This window comes from Notolepis coatsorum (genome assembly GCF_963971535.1).
Source record: "Notolepis coatsorum genome assembly, chromosome: 2".
Taxonomy (NCBI): domain Eukaryota; kingdom Metazoa; phylum Chordata; class Actinopteri; order Aulopiformes; family Paralepididae; genus Notolepis; species Notolepis coatsorum.
Window position 1 is genome coordinate 56,291,985 of NC_140166.1, and position 22,198 is coordinate 56,314,182.

At 44.9% G+C, this 22,198-nt stretch overlaps 1 protein-coding gene across 1 annotated transcript in view; it reads left to right on the plus strand.

Moving 5' to 3' along the window:
- Positions 1-22,198, plus strand: part of ogfod1 (2-oxoglutarate and iron-dependent oxygenase domain containing 1) — a gene marked incomplete at its 3' end in the record, with an annotated part of 54,014 nt that overhangs the window by 19,615 nt on the left and 12,201 nt on the right. Inside the window, exons 6-9 of the mRNA XM_084307638.1 lie at positions 6,074-6,165; positions 11,453-11,581; positions 14,396-14,509; positions 14,643-14,722. Coding sequence (XP_084163764.1) covers positions 6,074-6,165; positions 11,453-11,581; positions 14,396-14,509; positions 14,643-14,722 — 415 coding nt within the window. The remainder of the gene's footprint in view (positions 1-6,073; positions 6,166-11,452; positions 11,582-14,395; positions 14,510-14,642; positions 14,723-22,198) is intronic.

Here is a 22,198-nt window from a genome sequence, read left to right on the forward strand (position 1 = left end):
GTAGCGTAGAGGTCTAAGTACTGGTGATGGCTGGGTAGTGTAGAGGTCTAAGCACTGGGGATGGCTGGGTAGCGTAGAGGTCTAAGCACTAGATGCTGGGTAGCGTAGAGGTCTAAGTACTGGTGATGGCTGGGTAGCGTAGAGGTCTAAGCACTGGGGATGGCTGGGTAGTGTAGAGGTCTAAGCACTGGGGATGGCTGGGTAGCGTAGAGGTCTAAGCACTAGATGCTGGGTAGCGTAGAGGTCTAAGTACTGGTGATGGCTGGGTAGCGTAGAGGTCTAAGTACTGGGTGTGGCTGGGTAGCGTAGAGGTCTAAGTACTGGGTGTGGCTGGGTAGCGTAGAGGTCTAAGCACTGGGGATGGCTGGGTAGTGTAGAGGTCTAAGCACTGGGTGTGGCTGGGTAGCGTAGAGGTCTAAGCACTGGGTGTGGCTGGGTAGTGTAGAGGTCTAAGCACTGGGGATGGCTGGGTAGCGTAGAGGTCTAAGCACTGGGGATGGCTGGGTAGCGTAGAGGTCTAAGCACTGGGTGTGGCTGGGTAGCGTAGAGGTCTAAGCACTGGGGATGGCTGGGTAGCGTAGAGGTCAAAGCACTGGGTGTGGCTGGGTAGCGTAGAGGTCTAAGCACTGGGGATGGCTGGGTAGTGTAGAGGTCTAAGTACTGGTGATGGCTGGGTAGTGTAGAGGTCTAAGTACTGGGTGTGGCTGGGTAGTGTAGAGGTCTAAGTACTGGGTGTGGCTGGGTAGCGTAGAGGTCTAAGCACTGGGGATGGCTGGGTAGTGTAGAGGTCTAAGCACTGGGGATGGCTGGGTAGTGTAGAGGTCTAAGCACTCCTACCACCGTAGAGACTCTGGGTTCTAATCCAGCTTTTGAGTTTATTAGGATCCCCATTAGCTGTTGCATGACAACAACTAGTCGTCCTGGGGTCCACACAAAACATAAAACATTCAGGGTTCGTACGGGTGCTGGAAATCCTTGAAAATGCTTGTATTTCAATGTGCTGTTTTCAAGGTTTTAAATGTGCTTGAATTGTGTATAAAGTGCTGGAAAGTTATTGAAATTGTAATTGCATTTTATACTTTAATAATAAATCGCTATCTGACTGAATAGTTTGGTTTTTAGACAAAGAAATAAAATAAGTCGGAGCGACTCGCGAGCCTATTTTGCGTTTGCCTTTCATGCAAAATGAAATGTGGCTCGGCCCCACCCCGTAGTGTTTTTACCTGTGCCATGAGAACAGCGCGCGTGTGTGTGTGGCCAAAATGCCGGGAGGCTGCCGTTTTAATGAGCTCTGGCTCGGAGATATCAAATATAATTCAGAGGAGAACATCCTCGAGTAGCCGTGTGCAAAATATGCAGAAAGGACTTGAAGATTTTTACCATGGGGATTGGGGGAGTCTGCACGTTCGAGCCACGTTGAAAGGTGAGCCACTGAGCCATGGGTGTTATTAACGTGTCTCGGCCTGGCTCGCCAGGTAACTAAGTTCGAGACTACAAGTGCTCCACAGTCCACACCTGTCTCCGTAAATGTTTGTTATAAAAATACCACTTCAATAATCGAAATAGTCAAGTAACAGGCAAAATACACCAATGGAATTACAAACTCGTGTTTACCGGACTCTGTTTTTCACCGCAGTGTTGTAGCATGTAACGTTAGGCAAATCAACGTTAGCTAATTTCCTTTCATGTATTTCAAAACACGAAAACTTGTTGTGTATTGAAATGGTATTTTATTTTTATAACGGAACATTTACGGAGACTGGTGTGGAACTGGTGTGGAGCAGTTGTAGTCTGGAACGCAGTAACGTACTGTCTACCTGTATGTCGTGTATGTCATAAATGTTATGATGAATTGAAAATGGCGGACCCTGATGTAAACAAGACGAAAGTATTTCTCTGGTCTGCATCCCCTTAACAATTGTGTGTATTGAGCCATAGTACCCATTCTGCAATCTGTTAATAACGTTTTCAATCAAACGTGACGAGCCAGGCCAATTTTAGCATGTTTATTTATGGAATATGCAATCTAACAGCTAACGTGACCTTTACAGTTAATTACATGGATAATAATGTTAAGGTAGTTGGTTCATTCCAGGCCATCATTAGGCTCAGTCTAAAATTCATAGGCAGTAGCCTATAAATGAAAATGAAATATACATTTATAATATCATAATGATCCATTTAGATTAGATGTCAACATTAAACAATAAATACTCTTAAAGTTAAGTGCAACCAGTGAGATTAAATTAATAAAACACTTTGTTTTATTTATAACATGCTGCTCCTTTTTATTTAGGGAAGAAGCATCAAATTCTGATGAAAGCACGTCTAAATCCAGGTCCTGCATTAGTGGATTATTTCCAGCAGACAAGCAATGCATCAAGCAGCACAGCTACATCCACATCAACAACCAGCAGTGTAGTGAGAGCCAGAGCAGCCAGTGGAGGAGCTTGCAGTGGAGTTGCCCCTCTACCATCCCCAGGCTCATCCAAGAACCAGTCAACCAGCAACACCACAGGCACCATTAAATCATTTGTTACCTCTAATCCAACACTTCAAGCTGAAATATGCTGGGCAACAAAAGCTGTAACCAGCCACTATTCCTACCATTCATGTAATGACATGGGGGCCATGTTTCAAACAATGTTTCCTGACAGTGAGATAGCAAAGCAATTTACTTGTGGGGAGAATAAAGTGGCATACCTCACCACATTTGGGATAGCTCCTCATTTCTCTTCCCTGAAAACTTTATTAACAGATTGCAGAATGGGTACAATACAGTACGGCTCAATACACACAATTATTAAGGGGATGCAGACCAGAGCAATACTTTCGTCTTGTTTACATCAGGGTCCCCCATGTTCAATTCATCATGACATTTATGACATACACGACATACTGCATAACACATCGGCTCAGCTATATATCAGTTATATATGATGCCAAGTCTACATAATTTTGGTTGTTTAGCACAATAACATCTGATTTAATGTGATGGAAGAAGTGAAATAATCATTTTGAGTAAATATTTAATTTACCACAGCCGCATAAGATGCTGGAAAATCTTGAAAATGCACCTTGAAAATGCTTGAAAAGTGCTTGCATTTTGCCTTGGAAAAGGTGTACAAACCCTGAACATTACATTCGACAATAATAAGCTGTCAGCGATACCTCCGGCTTGGGGCCGTCGTCCCGACCAACACAATTGGCAGTAATCGCAGCTGGGAAGCCAGTGGGGTGTGTGTCCTGGTCGTTGCAAACAGCATCTCCTACTGGTCGGTCGGGTGCCTGTTCAGCAGGGAGGGGATCTGGGAGAAATAGCGTGAACCTCTGCACGTGTTACATTCCCCCAGTGAAACTCCTCGCTATCGGTTGAAAAGAGGCTGGCGACTCCATATGTATCGGAGTCTACACCCTCCTCAGACAGACAGTAGGGCAGCATGTGGTAGTCTACACCCTCCCCAGGCCGACAGTAGGGCAGCATGTGGTAGTCTACACCCTCCCCAGACTGACAGTAGGGCAGCATGTGGTAGTCTACACCCTCCCCAGACTGACAGTAGGGCAGCATGTGGTAGTCTACACCCTCCCCAGACAGACAGTAGGGCAGCATGTGGTAGTCTACACCCTCAGACTGACAGTAGGGCAGCATGTGGTAGTCTACACCCTCCCCAGGCAGACAGTAGGGCAGCATGTGGTAGTCTACACCCTCCCCAGACCGACAGTAGGGCAGCATGTGGTAGTCTACACCCTCCCCAGACTGACAGTAGAGCAGCATGTGGTAGTCTACACCCTCCCCAGACTGACAGTAGGGCAGCATGTGGTAGTCTACACCCTCCCCAGGCAGACAGTAGGGCAGCATGTCGTAGTCTACACCCTCCCCAGGCAGACAGTAGGGCAGCATGTGGTAGTCTACACCCTCCCCAGACCGACAGTAGGGCAGCATGTGGTAGTCTACACCCTCCCCAGACCGACAGCAGGGCAGCATGTGGTAGTCTACACCCTCCCCAGACTGACAGTAGAGCAGCATGTGGTAGTCTACACCCTCCCCAGACCGACAGTAGGGCAGCATGTGGTAGTCTACACCCTCCTCAGACCAACAGTAGGGCAGCATGTGGTAGTCTACACCCTCCCCAGACTGACAGTAGAGCAGCATGTGGTAGTCTACACCCTCCCCAGACGGACAGTAGGGCAGCATGTGGTAGTCTACACCCTCCCCAGACGGACAGTAGGGCAGCATGTGGTAGTCTACACCCTCCCCAGACCGACAGTAGGGCAGCATGTGGTAGTCTACACCCTCCCCAGACCGACAGTAGGGCAGCATGTGGTAGTTCTACACCCTCCCCAGACTGACAGTAGGGCAGCATGTGGTAGTCTACACCCTCCCCAGACAGACAGTAGGGCAGCATGTGGTAGTCTACACCCTCCCCAGACCGACAGTAGGGCAGCATGTGGTAGTCTACACCCTCCCCAGACCGACAGTAGGGCAGCATGTGGTAGTCTACACCCTCCCCAGACTGACAGTAGGGCAGCATGTGGTAGTCTACACCCTCCCCAGACCGACAGTAGGGCAGCATGTGGTAGTCTACACCCTCCCCAGACTGACAGTAGAGCAGCATGTGGTAGTCTACACCCTCCCCAGACTGACAGTAGGGCAGCATGTGGTAGTCTACACCAGGGCTATTCAACTAAATTGTTCAGGGGGCCACATTGTCAGAAACCCAAGGGGCCAGGGGCCGGACTGCCACGGCGCCTCCCCGTGCTATGAATATATGTACACTTGACACAACACGCAACCACATTTTCACAACTTTTATTTAACTACATTGCAAAAGTAGTATACTTTTCAAAAAAAGTGCTTCATTTATGTGCCACATCTGCAACATCTCCTGCAAAAAGTGCTTCATTTATGACTGTGCAACAACTGCAACATCTCTTCAACATTTCAATATAAAAATAAAATAAAAAACAAACAAGTGCATGATGTGCATCTGAACATTCTAACATCAACACTTGAACAAAAAAACACATTTATAGTGCAGCTGAGCTTATGAAAAAGTGCTTCATGTCTGTGCAACAACAGCAAATCACAGCATCTTATTAGCACTTATTGTCCACTCTTAACTCTCAAACATCAGGGGGGTGGGGGGCAGACAGGCCTAGCCTACATACACACATCTAATGAGAGCGATTGCACTTCTTTGACTGGGCAATGGCAGAGAAAAAGGGTTCATAGGAAGTGAGGGCTACCCGCAAACAGTGATGCAAATGCTCATTTGTCAAGGAGGCACGGTTGCTTGTTTTAATGGCATTCATGTGAGAGAAACTGGATTCACAGGTGTATGTTCAGCCAAACATTGTTAGCACAGATATTGCCAGCGTTTTTATTTTGGGGAATGTCTTGACATGAATACACTTTATCCAAAATGTTGTGGTGGATTCATTCTCAAGTGCCTGCTTCAGAACAGATGATGCTTGCATGTCAATTATTTCAAGTTGCAGGAGACCTTCATCAATGTGAAGTGATGCAAGGAACTCTTGTCCTTTTGTGGAAATAGCAGCTACATTGGCAAATGGGTTGCTCACAAAATGCATCAATTCTCTGGACATGTCAAATTCATCAAATCGACTTGCAAAGTTTTCCCTCAATTTATCAATGAAATCTGTCATTAATTGAGTGGCTTTTGGCTCAATTGTGCGTGTTAACGTTGACATGAAAAGAAAAAAAAGAAAAATTAAAAGAAAATATATATTTCTATTTTTTTTTATTTTTTTTTATTATCATGTAATCATTGGCGGGCCGCCAGTTGAATAGCCCTGGTCTACACCCTCCCCAGACAGACAGTAGGACAGCATGTGGTAGTCTACACCCTCCCCAGACCGACAGTAGGACAGCATGTGGTAGTCTACACCCTCCCCAGACTGACAGTAGGTCAGCATGTGGTAGTCTACACCCTCCCCAGACAGACAGTAGGGCAGTATGTGGTAGTCTACACCCTCCCCAGACCAACAGTAGGTCCGGTGACTTCCTGCCACAGCGCGTGGTGTGATCTCATGTCGCTCTGTTTCCCGTCAGGTCACTTCCTGCCACAGCGCGTGGTGAAGTCTCTGGTTCCTTCCTGGAACACGCTGCTGCTCTTTGAAGTCTCACCCGTCTCCTTCCACCAGGTACGCCCCAAGCCCCGCCCCTCTCTTCTCCATGCTCCAATCACAACTGTTGGGAGTGAACTTATATGGTACTTTGTCTTAAATGAACACGCCAACATTATGGTAAATGTGCTTACCGTCTTCTCCACAGTCAGACGAGAGGATATCGGTTTCCTCTCGGTTCAGTAGAAAGTTATCTGGCTGCAAGGTAGCCGAGCTTAGCACAAATGAATGGAAGCGGATACGGACCACTAGCCTAGCTTAAAACTCAGGGAGACGTTTGGGCGGCTTCGTGGCGTAGTGAGCAAGGCGCTCTCCACGAAATCTGGAGACGCTGGGCTTGCCTGTTCGAGCCCAGCGCTCCACATTTGCTTTCAGTTTAGCTGGTCGTCCGTACTAATACACATTGGCCGTATTAGGGGGTGGGAAACTGATGGGTGGGGATCGGGCGTTGTGGACAGCGACTCCTACAGGTTGGTTGGTGCGCCTGCGCAGTAGAATCAGGAAGTGTCGGGGGCAGCGTGAGCCTCCCACGCGTTACTCCTCGCCACTGAGAGATCGAGCTGCGCAGGTGAAAAGATGCGACTGCTGTTACCTCAAGTACCGGAGGGGACTTGTGCTATGTATGACTTAGTCCACATTGCAGCCGGCTTGTGGGAGGCAAGAAACAGCGTTCGTGACAGGGGAGGGTTGAATTGGATGATACGGAATTGGGATGGGAGAAAATATAGAAAATGGGAGAAAAAAGTGGATAAAAAAAAAAACTCTGAGACGTTTTTTATGGCCAACAGCTAGGCTAGCTGATCCGTATCCACTTCCATAAATGTGTGCTAAACTGGACAATAAATATTTGCAATAAATAAAGAAATGTAATCTGAATATGTGACTCGCCGTGACCAAACCCGATTTGATCCGCAAAGGGGGAGGTGCTCTGAAATGAAGAAAATGTCTTGCTGTTTAGAAAATCCTAAAAATCGATATCTTGATTTTTTTTACATATTTGAATTGTCATTGATGTGTTCCCTTATTTGCCCTTAGTTGCAAACTTAAATACAACTTGTAAATGAGGTAATTATTGTTATAATAGTTCCACAAATTTTCTTCCAAGTGAGGAGAAAAAACTACACGCGCGGGCTGTGGGGCCTGTCCACAGGGGTTAAGTACTGTACTTAATAGGTGTTAACACACAGACGTCATTAGCTTTAGAATAACACACTATTAATACACTATCTTAATGTTATAAGTTCAGATGATTTATAAGCAACGTAACGCAGTGTCTAAAAAAAAGATTAAAAAAAAGAGGCCTTTACGGCCTTTATAAAACGTGTGTTTTAACTTAATTAAAAACCATTAAAACACAGTTCGAATTTTATGAGCGAACGAATTTCGGTAGGGTGCATTTTTTCCAACCTAATGGCTAAAAGTAAATTAATTTAATACGGAAACGGAGTGATAAAAAATGGCTTTTTCATCGGCTTTTTCATTATTGTGGGGGCCCTGATGTAAACTGCGCTGCGGCGCGATGAGGGCGCGTTAACCCTTTCACTGCCACACTACAGAAGCTTAGTAATGCTTCGCCTCAACTCCGTTTCTGGTAGAACTAGTGAGCGAATCTTTAATATTTTTTTTTGATTCATATTCAGAGGTAATTCGTCGAGATATTTATAATTGGTATTTAGCCAAAATAAATATTAGAAATATGGTGAAAAAAACTATTTATCCGTTTTTTTATCCGTCACTACCACACTACAGAAGGTTAACCTTTCACTACCACACTACAGAAGGTTAACCTAGTTGTTGTGTCTTTCACTACCACACTACATGTATTTACATCTAAATGCTTATTGGTCAGGCGGTGACGTCATTAAGTTGATGCCATTGATCGGTGAGTATTAAACAGAGAGCAGGGCAGTGCATGTTTGCCAGTCACCATGGAACCCAGTCAGCAACCCACAGCGAGGGCACTTGCCGAGGCATTAAACCGGTTTGCTCACTTCGGAGCACACTGTGTTGAAGACGAACGCGCTTTAGGAACATTCATCACGGATTTCTTTCCGCAGAAGAAAAATCCAAAAAGAAACTCAGATTCTGGTTCAGAAGAAGAAGACAGTTGTGACGAGTTAGAGGCAGATGATGATGATGGTGACAACACTATTGAAGACGAGGCAGAGCCAGAAAATGATGGTGATGGTGGTGATGGTGACAAAACTAACGGATTTGAAGACGAGGCAGAGCCAGAATCTGATGATGGTGACAACACACCTAACGGATTTGGAGACAAGGTAGAACACGTAATGTGCGTTGTGGAAGTTGAATCTGACGAGAACCACGAACGCCAAATGGAAAGACTTTTGCGATTTACTTGTAAATGCGTCCAGGTTGATAAAGAAAATGACATTCTTAATCGGCGGTCATGTATCACAAAATTGGACCGTGATGAAGTTTACACAAGGCGTTTTGAGATAGCGGCTCTCGAAGAGGATCATAAAGACTTGATTATTATGGCGCAGCTCCAGGCTTTTGGTCGAAAGTCAGAATGGACTATCGGAAATAAATCGTTTTCCAAAAAAAGACAACGTGCTTACACAAACTATTTCTTCGGGGCGATACAAATCTACAATACAAAAAGACCACGGTGATCATCTGGAGAGGCCATCAGAACATTGAACATTGACTTTAGCATGTCTATTTTTATCTCGTGTTATTTTAAATGCTAATAAAATCTTGAAACTTGATTTTGTCTCTTGTTTATTATCAGGGTCCCTTTCACTACCACACTACAGAAGGTTAACCCTTTCACTACCACACTACAGAAGGTTAACCTTTCACTACCACACTACAGAAGGTTAACCTTTCACTACCACACTACAGAAGGTTAACCCTTTCACTACCACACTACAGAAGGTTAACCTTTCACTACCAGACTACAGAAGGTTAACCTAGTTGTTGTGTCTTTCACTACCACACTACATGTATTTACATCTAAATGCTTCTGGAGAGGCTATCAGAACATTGAACATTGACTTTAGCATGTCTATTTTTATCTCGTGTTATTTTAAATGCTAATAAAATCTTGAAACTTGATTTTGTCTCTTGTTTATTATCAGGGTCCCTTTCACTACCACACTACAGAAGGTTAACCCTTTCACTACCACACTACAGAAGGTTAACCTTTCACTACCACACTACAGAAGGTTAACCTTTCACTACCACACTACAGAAGGTTAACCCTTTCACTACCACACTACAGAAGGTTAACCTTTCACTACCAGACTACAGAAGGTTAACCTAGTTGTTGTGTCTTTCACTACCACACTACATGTATTTACATCTAAATGCTTCTGGAGAGGCCATCAGAACATTGAACATTGACTTTAGCATGTCTATTTTTATCTCGTGTTATTTTAAATGCTAATAAAATCTTGAAACTTGATTAAGTTTCTTGTTTATTATCAGGGTCCCTTTCACTACCACTACCAGTCACCAGACTCATTTTAATAACAAAGAGCCTCAGACTGGAAAGCTGCCAGGTGTTAATTGCCCTAGAGAGAGGGGGGCCATGGATTACAATGACTTCTGGGTAGTGTTGTAGTTGTTTCACTATTGTCACTGAATAGCCTGCTCGTCTCTTGAAGGCTATTATCTCTGAATACGTTTTGTGATAATCACCATGAATCATAGGAAGTAGCTTGCAAAGTATCCCACCAAAATGTTCAAGTGATGGCTTATTTTGAAGGTATGAATCTGTACTTTCATAATATGTAAAAAAAAAAAAAATGAAGATCCCTCAACATGACCCTGAAGTCCATACCTGGGCACATATATACTATGTGTAAAAGTAAACCGTATACACAAGGTGTAGGTGAGGGTCTGAGTATATACTATAAGTAAAGGTAAACTATACACAAGGTGCAGGTGAGGCCTAGAACCAGTTGAGTTTGTGTCTCCAGGATTTAGTTTGTCACCAGGTTTGAGTTTGTAGATTTGAGTTTGTGTCTCCAGAATTGAGTTTGTCTCCGTGGTTGAGTTTGTGTCTTCAGGTTTGAGTTTGTGTCTCAGAGGTTGAGTTTGTGTCTCAGAGGTTGAGTTTGTGTCTCAGAGGTTGAGTTTGTGTCTCCAGGGTTAAGTTTTTGTCTCAGAGGTTGAGTTTGTGTCTCCAGGGTTGAGTTTGTGTCTCAGAGGTTGAGTTTGTGTCTCCAGGGTTGAGTTTGTGTCTCCAGGGTTGACTTCGGCTCAGCTTCTTCCCCCAGGCCATCAGAGTCTTGAACACTGAACTCTCCACACACAAGCACACATGAGCACACACACAACACACACACTGTACACGCTCACACACTAACAGTCACTTTAGCACGAACACACACATGCTGCTCACACTCAACGGTCACTTTACACAATGGAAAGGTCACTTAAAAAAAAAAAAAAACGGGAGTGGTTCTTGTATAGTAATAGATGGATATAGCAAGATAGCATAAGGATATATAGTATAATTGTATATATATATATTTTTTATCCACTTTTTCTCCTTATTTTTCTATTTTTCTCCCATCCCAATTTCGCCTCGCCAATTCTCCCTTCAATTCTCCCCTCCCCTGTCTCGAACGTTGCTAGACTATGCCTCCCACTGGTCGGCTGCAGTGAGGACCAAGCCTTGCATCACATGTCCCCTCCGGTACACGAGGAGGCAGCCGTCGCATCTTTTCACCTGAACACCGCAATCTCTCAGTGGCGAGGAGTAACGCGTGGGAGGCTCACGCTGCCCCCGATACTTCCTGATTCTGCTGTACAGGCGCACCAACCGACCTGTAGGAGTCGCCGTCCACAACGTCCAATCACCACCCACCGGCTTTCCCACCCCTAACACTGCCAATTGTGTTAGTATGAACGACCAGCCAAGCCGGTAGCAACGGCGAGAGCTGGGCTCGAACCCAGCAGCTCCTGAGTTAGTGGCGAGCGTCTTGTCCACTGCGCCACTTAGCCGCCGTATAACTGTATATTGTATAGTAGTGTACATAATGACCCAGTGCCTCATCCGTAGCTTAACACTGTATTGCACTATCGCAGGACCTTAGCATGTCTTTTACCATGCATTTTTTAAAACGTATGTACATTATACCTGTTATGTCTTATTCTTATTACTTGTATTATTGCACAATCGCTGCGGGCATGACCACCCGCATTTCACTGTATGCCTTGAATGCGGTGACAAATAAAACTCTTGACTTGACTTGACTTGAATTGACTTTGTGTCTCCAAGGTTGAGTGTGTCTCCAGGTTTCTCTAACCATTAGGCCACTGCTGTCTCCAGGTTGCAGAGGTGTTGTCGGAGGACAAGTGTCGTCTGTCTCTGAGCGGCTGGTTCCACGGCCCGTCGCTGGAGCGTCCGTCTCGACACATAGAAGCTGCCGTCCCGAGGAGCCCCCACCTGCCCCGAGACGTGAGTTAGTCCCCACCTGCCCCGAGACGTGAGTTAGTCCCCACCTGCCCCGAGACGTGAGTTAGTCCCCACCTGCCCCCCCGAGACGTGAGTTAGTCCCCACCTGCCCCCCCGAGACGTGAGTTAGTCCCCACCTGCCCCCCCGAGACGTGAGTTAGTCCCCACCTGTGGGATACATTTTTTTGTCTCCGTGAACACAGGACACGGACACTTGCGGAGCCTCTGCGTCGCAGTGTGCCAAATGGGGCTGAACCAGCGTTATGACACTACACAAGTCCAGGAGCGCTACCGCGTCTTTGTCGTTGACGCGCACGGGTAAAATTTAGCTGACGTTTCCTTATGGGCCCAACAGGCTGCGCCATAATTGCATGTTTTACCGCGGGGGTCTGAAGCTGCCGCCGATGGCATGGACACATCCTGGCCTGGACAGTTCCACGGGAGATGCCCTGGCTCGCCACAGTCATAGCAGCATCTTTGGTCCTGGTCAAACAGCGGCCTTCTTCGGGGTAGTTCGGGATCACCTGCGTTCCCTACCCGGCCCCTTGGGCTGGGCTCATCGGGACCCCTCCTTGTTCTTAGTCGCTCTGGCTTTTCCCCTCGCCCCCCTTTGAGTAACTCCTGCGTTACCTGGTGGGCCTCCACAATGTTCACTAGCTGCTCCATGGAGCGGGGGTCCGCCTGACTCGCCTGTTTCTTCGTGTCATAAGGGAGGGCTCTAATAAAGCGGTCCATAACAATACGTTCCAAGACAGTGGGCTCTGCGGGGTCGGTCATTAGCCAGGCTCGGCTTATGCGGACTAAGTCGTGCATCTGGGAGCGCGGGGAGGCCTGTGCGTCATACACCCAGTCATGAAAACGCTGCGCACGGGACTGCAGACTATGGCCGTAGCGGGCCAAAATCTCCTGCTTTAGCCGGGTGTAGTTCTCGGCTTGCTCCGGTGGCAGGTCCTGGTAGGCCTTTTGTGCATTACCCGACAGGAAGGGGGCCAGCAGTCCCCCCCCAGTTATCCTCTGGCCAGCCCTCCCGGTTGGCGGTGCACTCAAACGCTAGGAGATAGGCTTCTACATCCTCCTTCTCCATCAGCTTGGGGATGAAGCGCCCAGGGGTTAGGCCGTGTCCCTGTGAGACCTTTGTCCAGCCTGTCAGAGGCCATCCGCTGGAGCTCCGCTTGGATCATCCCTGTCTGTTTCCTCTGTTCTTGTAGGGCCTCCTCATGCCGGGCCTGTTGTTCCAGGTTCGCCTGTACGAGCTGCTGCACCAGCGCGTCCATGCTTCTTTTAGTTATTATTAGTGCTGTCAAACGATTAAAATATTTAACTCGATTAATCGCATGATTGTCCATAGTTAACTCGCGATTAATCGCCTTTTTTTTTTTTTTTTTTTTTTTTTATACCTTAAACAGATCTTTTTCAAGTTCCAAGTTTTAATACTCTTATCAACATGCGAGTCAACAAATGCTTGCTTTGTGCAGCCATTTAACACAAAAGGATGACCCTCATGCATTGCAAATTTGCATCAAATTCAAAACAGAGTGATGCACAAAATAACTTAAAAGAAAATAATAATTTAAAACAATGAATAAAGTGTGCATGAAATAATAGGGGAAAGAAAACGTTAGGAACTTGTTACATTCACACACACAAGGGCTGATTAATCACACACCCCCCTCTCTCCCTCACACACACACTCTCCCAGCTCTTTTTCTCTTTTGCCCCTTCCTCATCTCTCTCACCCCCCTCTCTCTCTATATCTCACACACACACACACACACACACACACACACACACACACACACACACACACACACACACACACACACACACACACACACACACACACACACACACACACACACTTCAGAAACAAACATAGTATCAATGAGAGCATCAATAATACACCTGAGTGAAGTCTAGTAAAAAAAATAAAATAATTTTTTTTTTAGTTAATCTTGAGTTAAAAAAATTAGTGGCATTAATAGAATCGGGAGTTAACGCGATATTAACGTGATATATTTGACAGCCTTAGTTATTATATATATATATTTTTATATATATATATTTTTTTTATTTCTATAAAGTCTATCGTCGTTTATTCTGCACCCCTTATTGCCAGTAGACTGTGCCCGCATTCTCCACCACTGTGGCAATTCCAGGTGTAGGGGTGGCAGAATAAACAACACACAGACAGGTTGCAGTTCCCAAAATCATACTCTTTATTTTCTACTAAACAATAATCGCTTTCTAGCATTAATCTGTCAGCCGGGCGGCGTCTCCGCTCTGTGGCCTGTCGCCTTGCGCTGCTACGGGTGAGTGAGAGGGGGCTCCTCGGCTCCATTAAGTCCCCCCTCCTCAACAGGCGCACCACGCCGTGATTCGATAATCACTCCTGATGATCTTCTAGCGACAGGTGCGTCCGGAAGCGGACGCCCAAATATGGGCAGCACCCAGCCATTGGGTCGCTACGTAACATCCTTCAATCACCAAGCCCAGGGGTGGCTTGGGGTTGCCACACTGTGTTCAGCGTGTGTTGACTGTGTGTTCAGAGTGAGTGTATTGACTGCGTTCAGTAGGGATGGGAATCGAGAACCTAATTGTCTGATTCCTGGAATCGCATGCCTCTGTGACTATCGATTCCTCTTATCGATGCCATGTTTTTCCGACAGTTGCGCATTTTAAAACAATAACGTTAGCGCCACGCATCATGCAGCCCTAGCAGACTGTTTGATTCCTTGACTAGGAAAACCGAAATGAAAAAACGAATGCTTTCACTGTATATAAATATTCTCCCATTTCATGTTGACTGCGTTCCCTCAGGAGACGCTGCTGCTGGAGTGGGTGAACCCACAGTACCTGGATATCTCCTACCAGGAGCAGATCCAGGCGGAGTTTGAGGACAGCTCTGAGATCCAACTCAAAAGCTTCCTGAAGGTAAACTCCTGGTTCACCTCCCCCCACCTGTCCCCCCAGCCCCCCACCTCCCCCCACCTGCCCCCCCACCTGTTCCCCAGCCCCCCACCTGTTCCCATTCCAGGCTCCTGTGTGACAATGCTTCTGTTCTCAGGAGGAGAAGTTCATGGAGGTCAGTGAAGCACTGCGTCTTGCTGAGATCCAGTGGACAAGGAGAGGTCCAACCAATAAGAGGCATGTTTCTTTTTTATTTCTATGATCTTTAAAGGTGCTATAGATGACATTCAGCCACTAGATGCAATAGTACCCAGCTGCAGCCGTTCAGACCAGCGCTTACAAGCCCCGCACATACAAGCCCGCACATAGCAACCCCTCGCTTCCATTGGCTGATTTTGGTCACGTGATTTTGGGTCACGTTGCACGTTGCACTGCGGGATTGATTGATTGATTGATTGAAAACTTTATTAACAGATTGCCGTATGATTTGGGTCATTGATTGATTGATTGAAAACTTTATTAACAGATTGCCGTATGATTTGGGTCACGTTGCACTGCGGGATTGATTGATTGATTGATTGATTGATTCATTGATTCATTGATTCATTGATTGATTGATTGATTGATTGAAAACTTTATTAACAGATTGATTGATTGAAAACTTTATTAACAGATTGCCGAATGGGTACACGTGACCACAGGCCCTGATTGATTGATTGAAAACTTTATTAACAGATTGTAGAATGGGTACACGTGACCTGACCGATTGATTGATTGATTGATTGATTGAAAACTTTATTAACAGATTGCAGAATGGGTACAGTGACCGATTGATTGATTGATTGATTTATTGATTGATTGATTGAAAACTTTATTAACAGATTGCAGAATGCAGTACAGCTCAATACACACAATTGTTAAGGGGATGCAGACCATGCAGTACTGTTACATTTGTGACATACAGTAAATATATACAAGGGGGAGGGAACTGTACATTTATGATGAATTGAAAATGGGGGACCCTGATGTAAACAAGACGGAAGTCTTTCTCTGGTCTGCATCCCCTTAACAATTGTGTGTATTGAGCTGTACTGCAGATATATTTCAATTGCCTTACTTATTTACATAAGTATTATAGGCCTACAGCAGTATTGTACAGACAGTCTGTGTGAAGTCTGTGTGGTTATCCAGCTGCACAAAGGCAGAGCAAGAGGCTCTACAGAGGGTGGTGATGATAAAGCCATGATAAAGACCTTCAATCAGCTGAAGGGGAATCCCTCCAAGCTGCTGTCAGCGCTACACACCTTCGGCCGCTCTGGTATCAGCCATGCATCAAAACGTGCACACGCACTCAGGCGAGTCGCTAACCGTGCTGGGCCAAGTATAGCGGCTCAACCCACCTCTGTTGCCCGTCGTAAAATGAAGCTCGGGGGTCGACGACGGCTCGCTGCGGGGAGGCCGAAGAAAAGTGTGGTGAGCACAGACCATCGCTATAGTTTCCCAACAGGAGTAAAGTCTGGAACGCACCACAGCCTGTCACAAGCAGTAGAGATGTGTCGTAGCAATCCGAAGTGACATTGACCACCAATATAGCATGTACATAAAGACCCAGTGCCTCATCCGTAGCTAATATTGCACTACCACAGGACCTAGCATGTCCTACCATGCTCTGTAAATAACTTATGTACATATACCGATATGCCCTACTCTGTTTACTTGTTTTATTGCACAATGTCGTTCTATTGGATTCTATTATATGTTATTACTATTGTATTATGCACATCTTTGCGGGCACGACCACCCGCATTTCATTTCTTTTTTTTTTTTTGATATTTTTTGCACAAATCTCTCCAATATTCAAAACATCTCTTTCCACATCACCATATGCAACTTCCAAGATTTGCCTTTTTCTTTTTTGTAAGAACATACAAAACATGTAAAGGACTCATACAAATACATTAACAACTGACATGGAAAATAAAAAAGACTTACGAAAAAAAGAAAAATACTATACTATACATTGTGCGTATACATCCCTGATATATATACTTTGCATGTAGACCGATCTACCTGCGAGCAGGTATGTGCTGCATCCTCTATCGGGATGCCACCCTTCTCCATATTGCATGTGAGAGAAAGCGTCCCAGACACATGTAGGTGTGCATGATAGCATGCATGCATGTGTGTCTCCAACATATGTATGTGGGTACGTGTATCACGTAAGCATGTGTACATGCCTCACATGTGTGTGTGTGTGCATCTTCCAGGTATGCGACTGTACTCCTATCTCTTGTGTGTGTCTCGTATCCATGTGTGCCTCCGCCCCCTATGTGAGTGTATATCTCAGGTGTGCATATATATGTGCGTCTCAGCTACGTATGTGTGTGTCTCCTATGTACATGTATATCCCCCATATGTGTCAGTGAGAGCCTATACCTCAACTATGTGTATATGTAGGTGTGTGTATGCCTATTTCCTATAAGTGAGTATGTGCATGTATGTGTGCCCCTGACATGTATAACTTAGCCTTGTGCATATGAGTGTGTGTAAACCTATTATGTACACATACGAATATGTGTATCCTAGATACTTGTATGCGGCTAAACATGCGCATATGAGAGTGTGATAGAGACAGTGACCATTCCATAGATATACCATCCGGACATAAAATCCATGTACATACATATATAACACATTATAAAGTACAAGTACCATCAGATCAGATCCCCTTTTTCATATTCATCCTTGATATCATTGTAACCCCACCTTAATCATTTGTCCCCAGACCGTTCAGTCAGGTGTAGAAAACTGTCCCATAAACGTGTATGCAAATAAACAACTTGTGACAAATAAAACTCTTGACTTGACCACCAGCCTCTCTATCTAAATGTTATATTGTTAACTGTCTAGTTAGGCATTAACTGTTTTAATCTAAATGTTATATTGTTAACTGTCTAGTTAAGGCATTAACTGGGTTAATTAATCTAAATGTTATATTGTTAACTGTCTAGTTAAGGCATTAACTGGGTTAAGTGGGGAGTGCGTCATGGTACAGTTTCAGTAAGTGGGGAGTGTAAACAAGTTGAACGCGTCACGTGAAATAACGTTACGTGAATAAACATATAACGTTACAATGTACAGTTTCTGACAGCTGGCTGTGTTGTGAAATGTGCATAACGTTATGAATAAACCGCGAAGTCACGCGAAATAACGTTATAAACGCGAATCTGGTAGTATATTTATTTGTATCTTCTTGAGATGATAACATTACATCCGCATTTTACCGCATGGCGAGCTAAACCAATCAGAGAGGGGCTTCGCTCAACCAATCAAAGAGGGGGCTGCAGAAATGGAGCCCAACCAATCAGAGAGGCGTCTGCAGAACCTCAGCCATTGGGTGGGACCCAAATCACGTCACCAAAATCAGCCAATGGAAGCGAGGGGTTGCTATGTGCGGGGCTTGTATGTGCGGGGCTTGTAAGCGCTGGTCTGAACGGCTGCAGCTGGAAGCATCTCACTAGATGGTGCTATAGATAACATTCAGCCACTAGATGGTGCTATAGTATAGATAACATCCAGCCACTAGATGGTGCTATAGATCACATTCAGCCACTAGATGGTGCTATAGATAACATTCATTTACATTTACATTTACATTTAGTCATTTAGCTGACGCTTTTATCCAAAGCGACTTACAAGTTCTACATTCTACACTTACATTCAGCCACTAGATGGTGCTATAGATAACATTCAGCCACTAGATGGTGCTATAGATGACATTCAGCCACTAGATGGTGCTATAGATAACATTCAGCCACTAGATGGTGCTATAGATAACATCCAGCCACTTGATGGTGCTATAGATCACATTCAGCCACTAGATGGTGCTATAGATAACATTCAGCCACTAGACCTGGGCATTGTACGTCGAGTGTGGGTTTTTTTCACAACTGAGGTAGGTAGATTACATTTTTTTTATTTGCAATTAATTTCAAGGCAACTAGGCAGCAACAATCTCGAACACATGAAAACCCTGAAAGAAGTCAAACCATCAGCTGATCACCGGCACAGGTACTCATCCATGTTAGGAGCACTGCATGATGAATTTTCAAGGCGTTTTCAAGATTTCAAAAAGGTTGAGGATGAAATGCAGCTGGCATCAACCTGACTTTGATGGACTTGTTAAAGCTCAACAGAGACTGGATTTATCACACTGAATGAAAAAAATTTAATAACTGAAGAACACTAAAATGTGGAAATATAACAAGTGAAATGGGACACTTGATCCTTTTTTTTCTTTTTTTTGCACAGTTCTGAAAACATTAAATGTTTAATATAGACATGTAAAGTAAAAAAGGCTACAAAACTGGGACACTTTTCTTTACACAGTTCAGTGACATGTCTTGTTTATTTTGGCTATAAGTAGGCCTGCCGCAATAAGCAATAAATCGATTAATCGGCGCAATAATTAAAATGAATGCAATGATTTTGACGGGCGCGATTAATTGCTATTTTCGAGCGTTTGTTTTAATGAGGCGGAACCAGTACCCCTTGCCAGTCACTCTCCGTGTGGGGGGCCGCTGGCCTTACTACAGAGTGAATGAATGAATGAATGAATGAATGAATGAAAACTTTATTTAACAGATTGCAGAATGGGTACAATACAGTACGGCTCAATACATACAATTGTTAAGGGGATGCAGACCTGAGAAAGACGTTTGTCTTGTTTCCATCAGGGTCCCCCATTTTCAATTCATATAGACATATATGACATACATGACATACAGATAGTCAGTACTGCTACATCTATACATTTATGACATACCAGATTTGCAAATACAGTACTGTTTGTGATACAGAAGGAGTCAAGAAAAGGGAGTATATACATTTGACGTAGAAACTGTACATTGGAGGAGGTTGGGTGGGGGGGGTTGGGTACATTGGGATATTGACAACCATACTGGGTAATTTACATTGGAGGTGGTTGGGGGGGGGGGCGGGGGGCACACTGTATAAACAAGTAACACTGTACATTGAGGGGGGGGGGGGAGGAGACACTGTACAAACAAACACAATTGTACATTGAACTATTGACAAAACCATACTAGGTAAATGACTGTACATTGGAGGGGGTTGGGTTAGGATATTTACAGGGGCCAGTGTTGAATTGCAGTCTCCCGTAGGTGTCCCTTGAGAGAGGTTTTGAAAGTGGGTAGTGATCCACATTCCTTTACAGCTTTGGGTAGGGCGTTCCACATTGATGTGGCATAATTGCGAAACGTGTTTAGTCCCTTATTTGAGCCGAATCTGGGTTTAACATGATTTGTGGAGCTCCCTCTGGTGTTGTGATCGTGGTATTCACTGACCTTTGGGAAGTATTTTGACATGTACATGGGTACCTTGGTCGTGTAGTGTATCTTGTAGACCAGGCCCATTGCAAGTTGTTGTACTCTGTCGTCTACTCTAAGCCATCCTAGGTTGTCAAAGTGGGCAGGGGTGAGGTGGGTTCTAGGAGTAAGGTCAAGCAGTAGTCTGACCAGTTTGTTTTGAGATGTTTGTAATTTTGTTTTTAGCGCCTTTGAGGTGCTTTGGTACCATGAGGTGCAAGCATAGTCGTAGTACCCCTGAATGAGTGCTCCTGCCAGAGTCTTCAGGGTGTTCTTGTTTACCAGAGAGGAGATCCGGTACAAGAATCGAGTTCGTTGGTTGACTTTTTTTATTACATTGGATGCCATTTTGTCACAGGAGAGATTAGCCTCTAGGATGGAACCCAGGTAGGTAATTTCATCTTTCCTTGTGACAATATTGTCACCCACTGTAACTGAGAAGCCGTCGGTCTTGCTGAGTTTGTTATTTGAACCGAAGAGAATGGACTCTGTTTTGCCCATGTGTAATGATAGTTTGTTATCAGCGAGCCATATGCAGATTCTGCCTAGTTCCGAGCTGAGGGTTTTTTCAACCTGTAACTTGTTCTTGTCAGAGACCAGCAGGGCTGAGTCGTCCGCAAACAGGAACAAGTTGCAGTCACAAGCTGATGACATGTCATTTGCATAAATTAGGAACAGTAGCGGTCCTAGTATGCTTCCTTGTGGAACACCACAGCTCACTGTGAGGGGGGGGGGATAGGGTACCGTTTACCTCCACCATCTGTTCCCTCCCCTCAAGGTAGGATTGCATCCAGCTCACTGATAGACTATCAAAACCAATTGCTTTTAGCTTGTCAATCAGAATGGAGTGATTGACCGTGTCAAAGGCCTTTTGTAGGTTCAGCATGACCATGCCGCAGTATTTGCCTGCGTCCACCTCTTGTTTGATGTGGTCATTCAAATAGAGAAGGCATGTGTCAGTGGAGTGGGATGTTCTGAAGCCAGATTGGAATTCGTAGATTAGATTTTTTTCCGCTAGGTACTTTTCGACCTGTTCGTAGACTATTTTTTCCATGACTTTCGAGATGGAGGTGAGAATAGAAACAGGGCGGTAGTTGCCTGGGTCTAATTTGCTGCCCTTTTTGTGCAGAGGGGTCACCCTCGCAATTTTGAAGTCCTTGGGGACGTGTCCCTGTTTTATGGAGAGGTTTATTATGTGTGTGATGATTGGTGTGATGGCGGCTGCTGAGTCTCTGAGGAATTTGGAGGGGATGTTGTCATGGCCAGTGGCCTTGTTAGGTTGGAGGGCGCTCAGTTTATTGAGTACCTCATCTGTTGTTACCATTTCCAGCTTGAAGTCGTCCTTGCGGACCCCTAGGTTTTTGTAGTAAGCTACTATGTGTTCTACCCCATAAAGCCCTGAGTGGGAGGGTAGTTTGTTTACCAGTGTTGTGGCTATGTTTGTGAAGAAAATGTTTAAGTAATTGGCTACATCCAGCTTGTCTGTGATGAGCGTGTTGTCCGTTTTTATGTTTATGTTTGAGAATCTGGTTTTAAGTTTTTTACTGCATCCTAGTTGATTATTGAGTAATTTCCAAAGTTCACGTGGTTTGTTTTTGTTTTCCTCAGTTTTGTCATTGATGAAATTCTTTTTTGCAGTTTTGATCATGGAGTTTACGTCGTTTCTTAGTCTGTTTCTTTCTAGTTTGAGTTCAGTCACGTGGGCTTGGAGTTCACTGCTCGTGCTTTTAGTAAGCTTTGACTGACTTTTACGAAACTCAGAGCATTTTTTGTCTCTGGTTTTCATAGCGGCCAGTATTTCGGAGTGCATCCACGGCTCAGCGCGATTTTTTACCCTGGTGGTTCTTAGGGGGGCCATGTCGTTTAGTATTGCTGAGAATTTGGTTTTGAAACCAAGCCATGTTTCGTCAACCAGTGTACCATTGAGTTCATCTGACCAGTCCAGACTCTCCAGTTCAAGGTTGAAGGCCTCGCTAGAGTAGGTTTTGAGGTCTCTAGATGTGACTGTTTTGTGGCAGCCAGCCTTTTGTTTTAGTTTTTTTCGGGTACAGAATATCATATAATGATCACTTAACCCACATGCTATAACCCCTTTATTTGAGATCTTGGACTTGTCGGAGGTCAGAATGAGGTCAATGGTAGTCTGAGTTGATTCACATACACGTGTGGGTTGGGTGATTAGCTGGCTGAGGCCATGCAGATCACAAAACCTACTGAAGGCCTTGAAGACGGGTGCATCTTTTCGTTGCATATCCGTGTTCCAGTCTCCAATAAGAGTACAGCACGGGAGCTCCGTGGGGCACTAGCAACGCCACATAGCTTAACT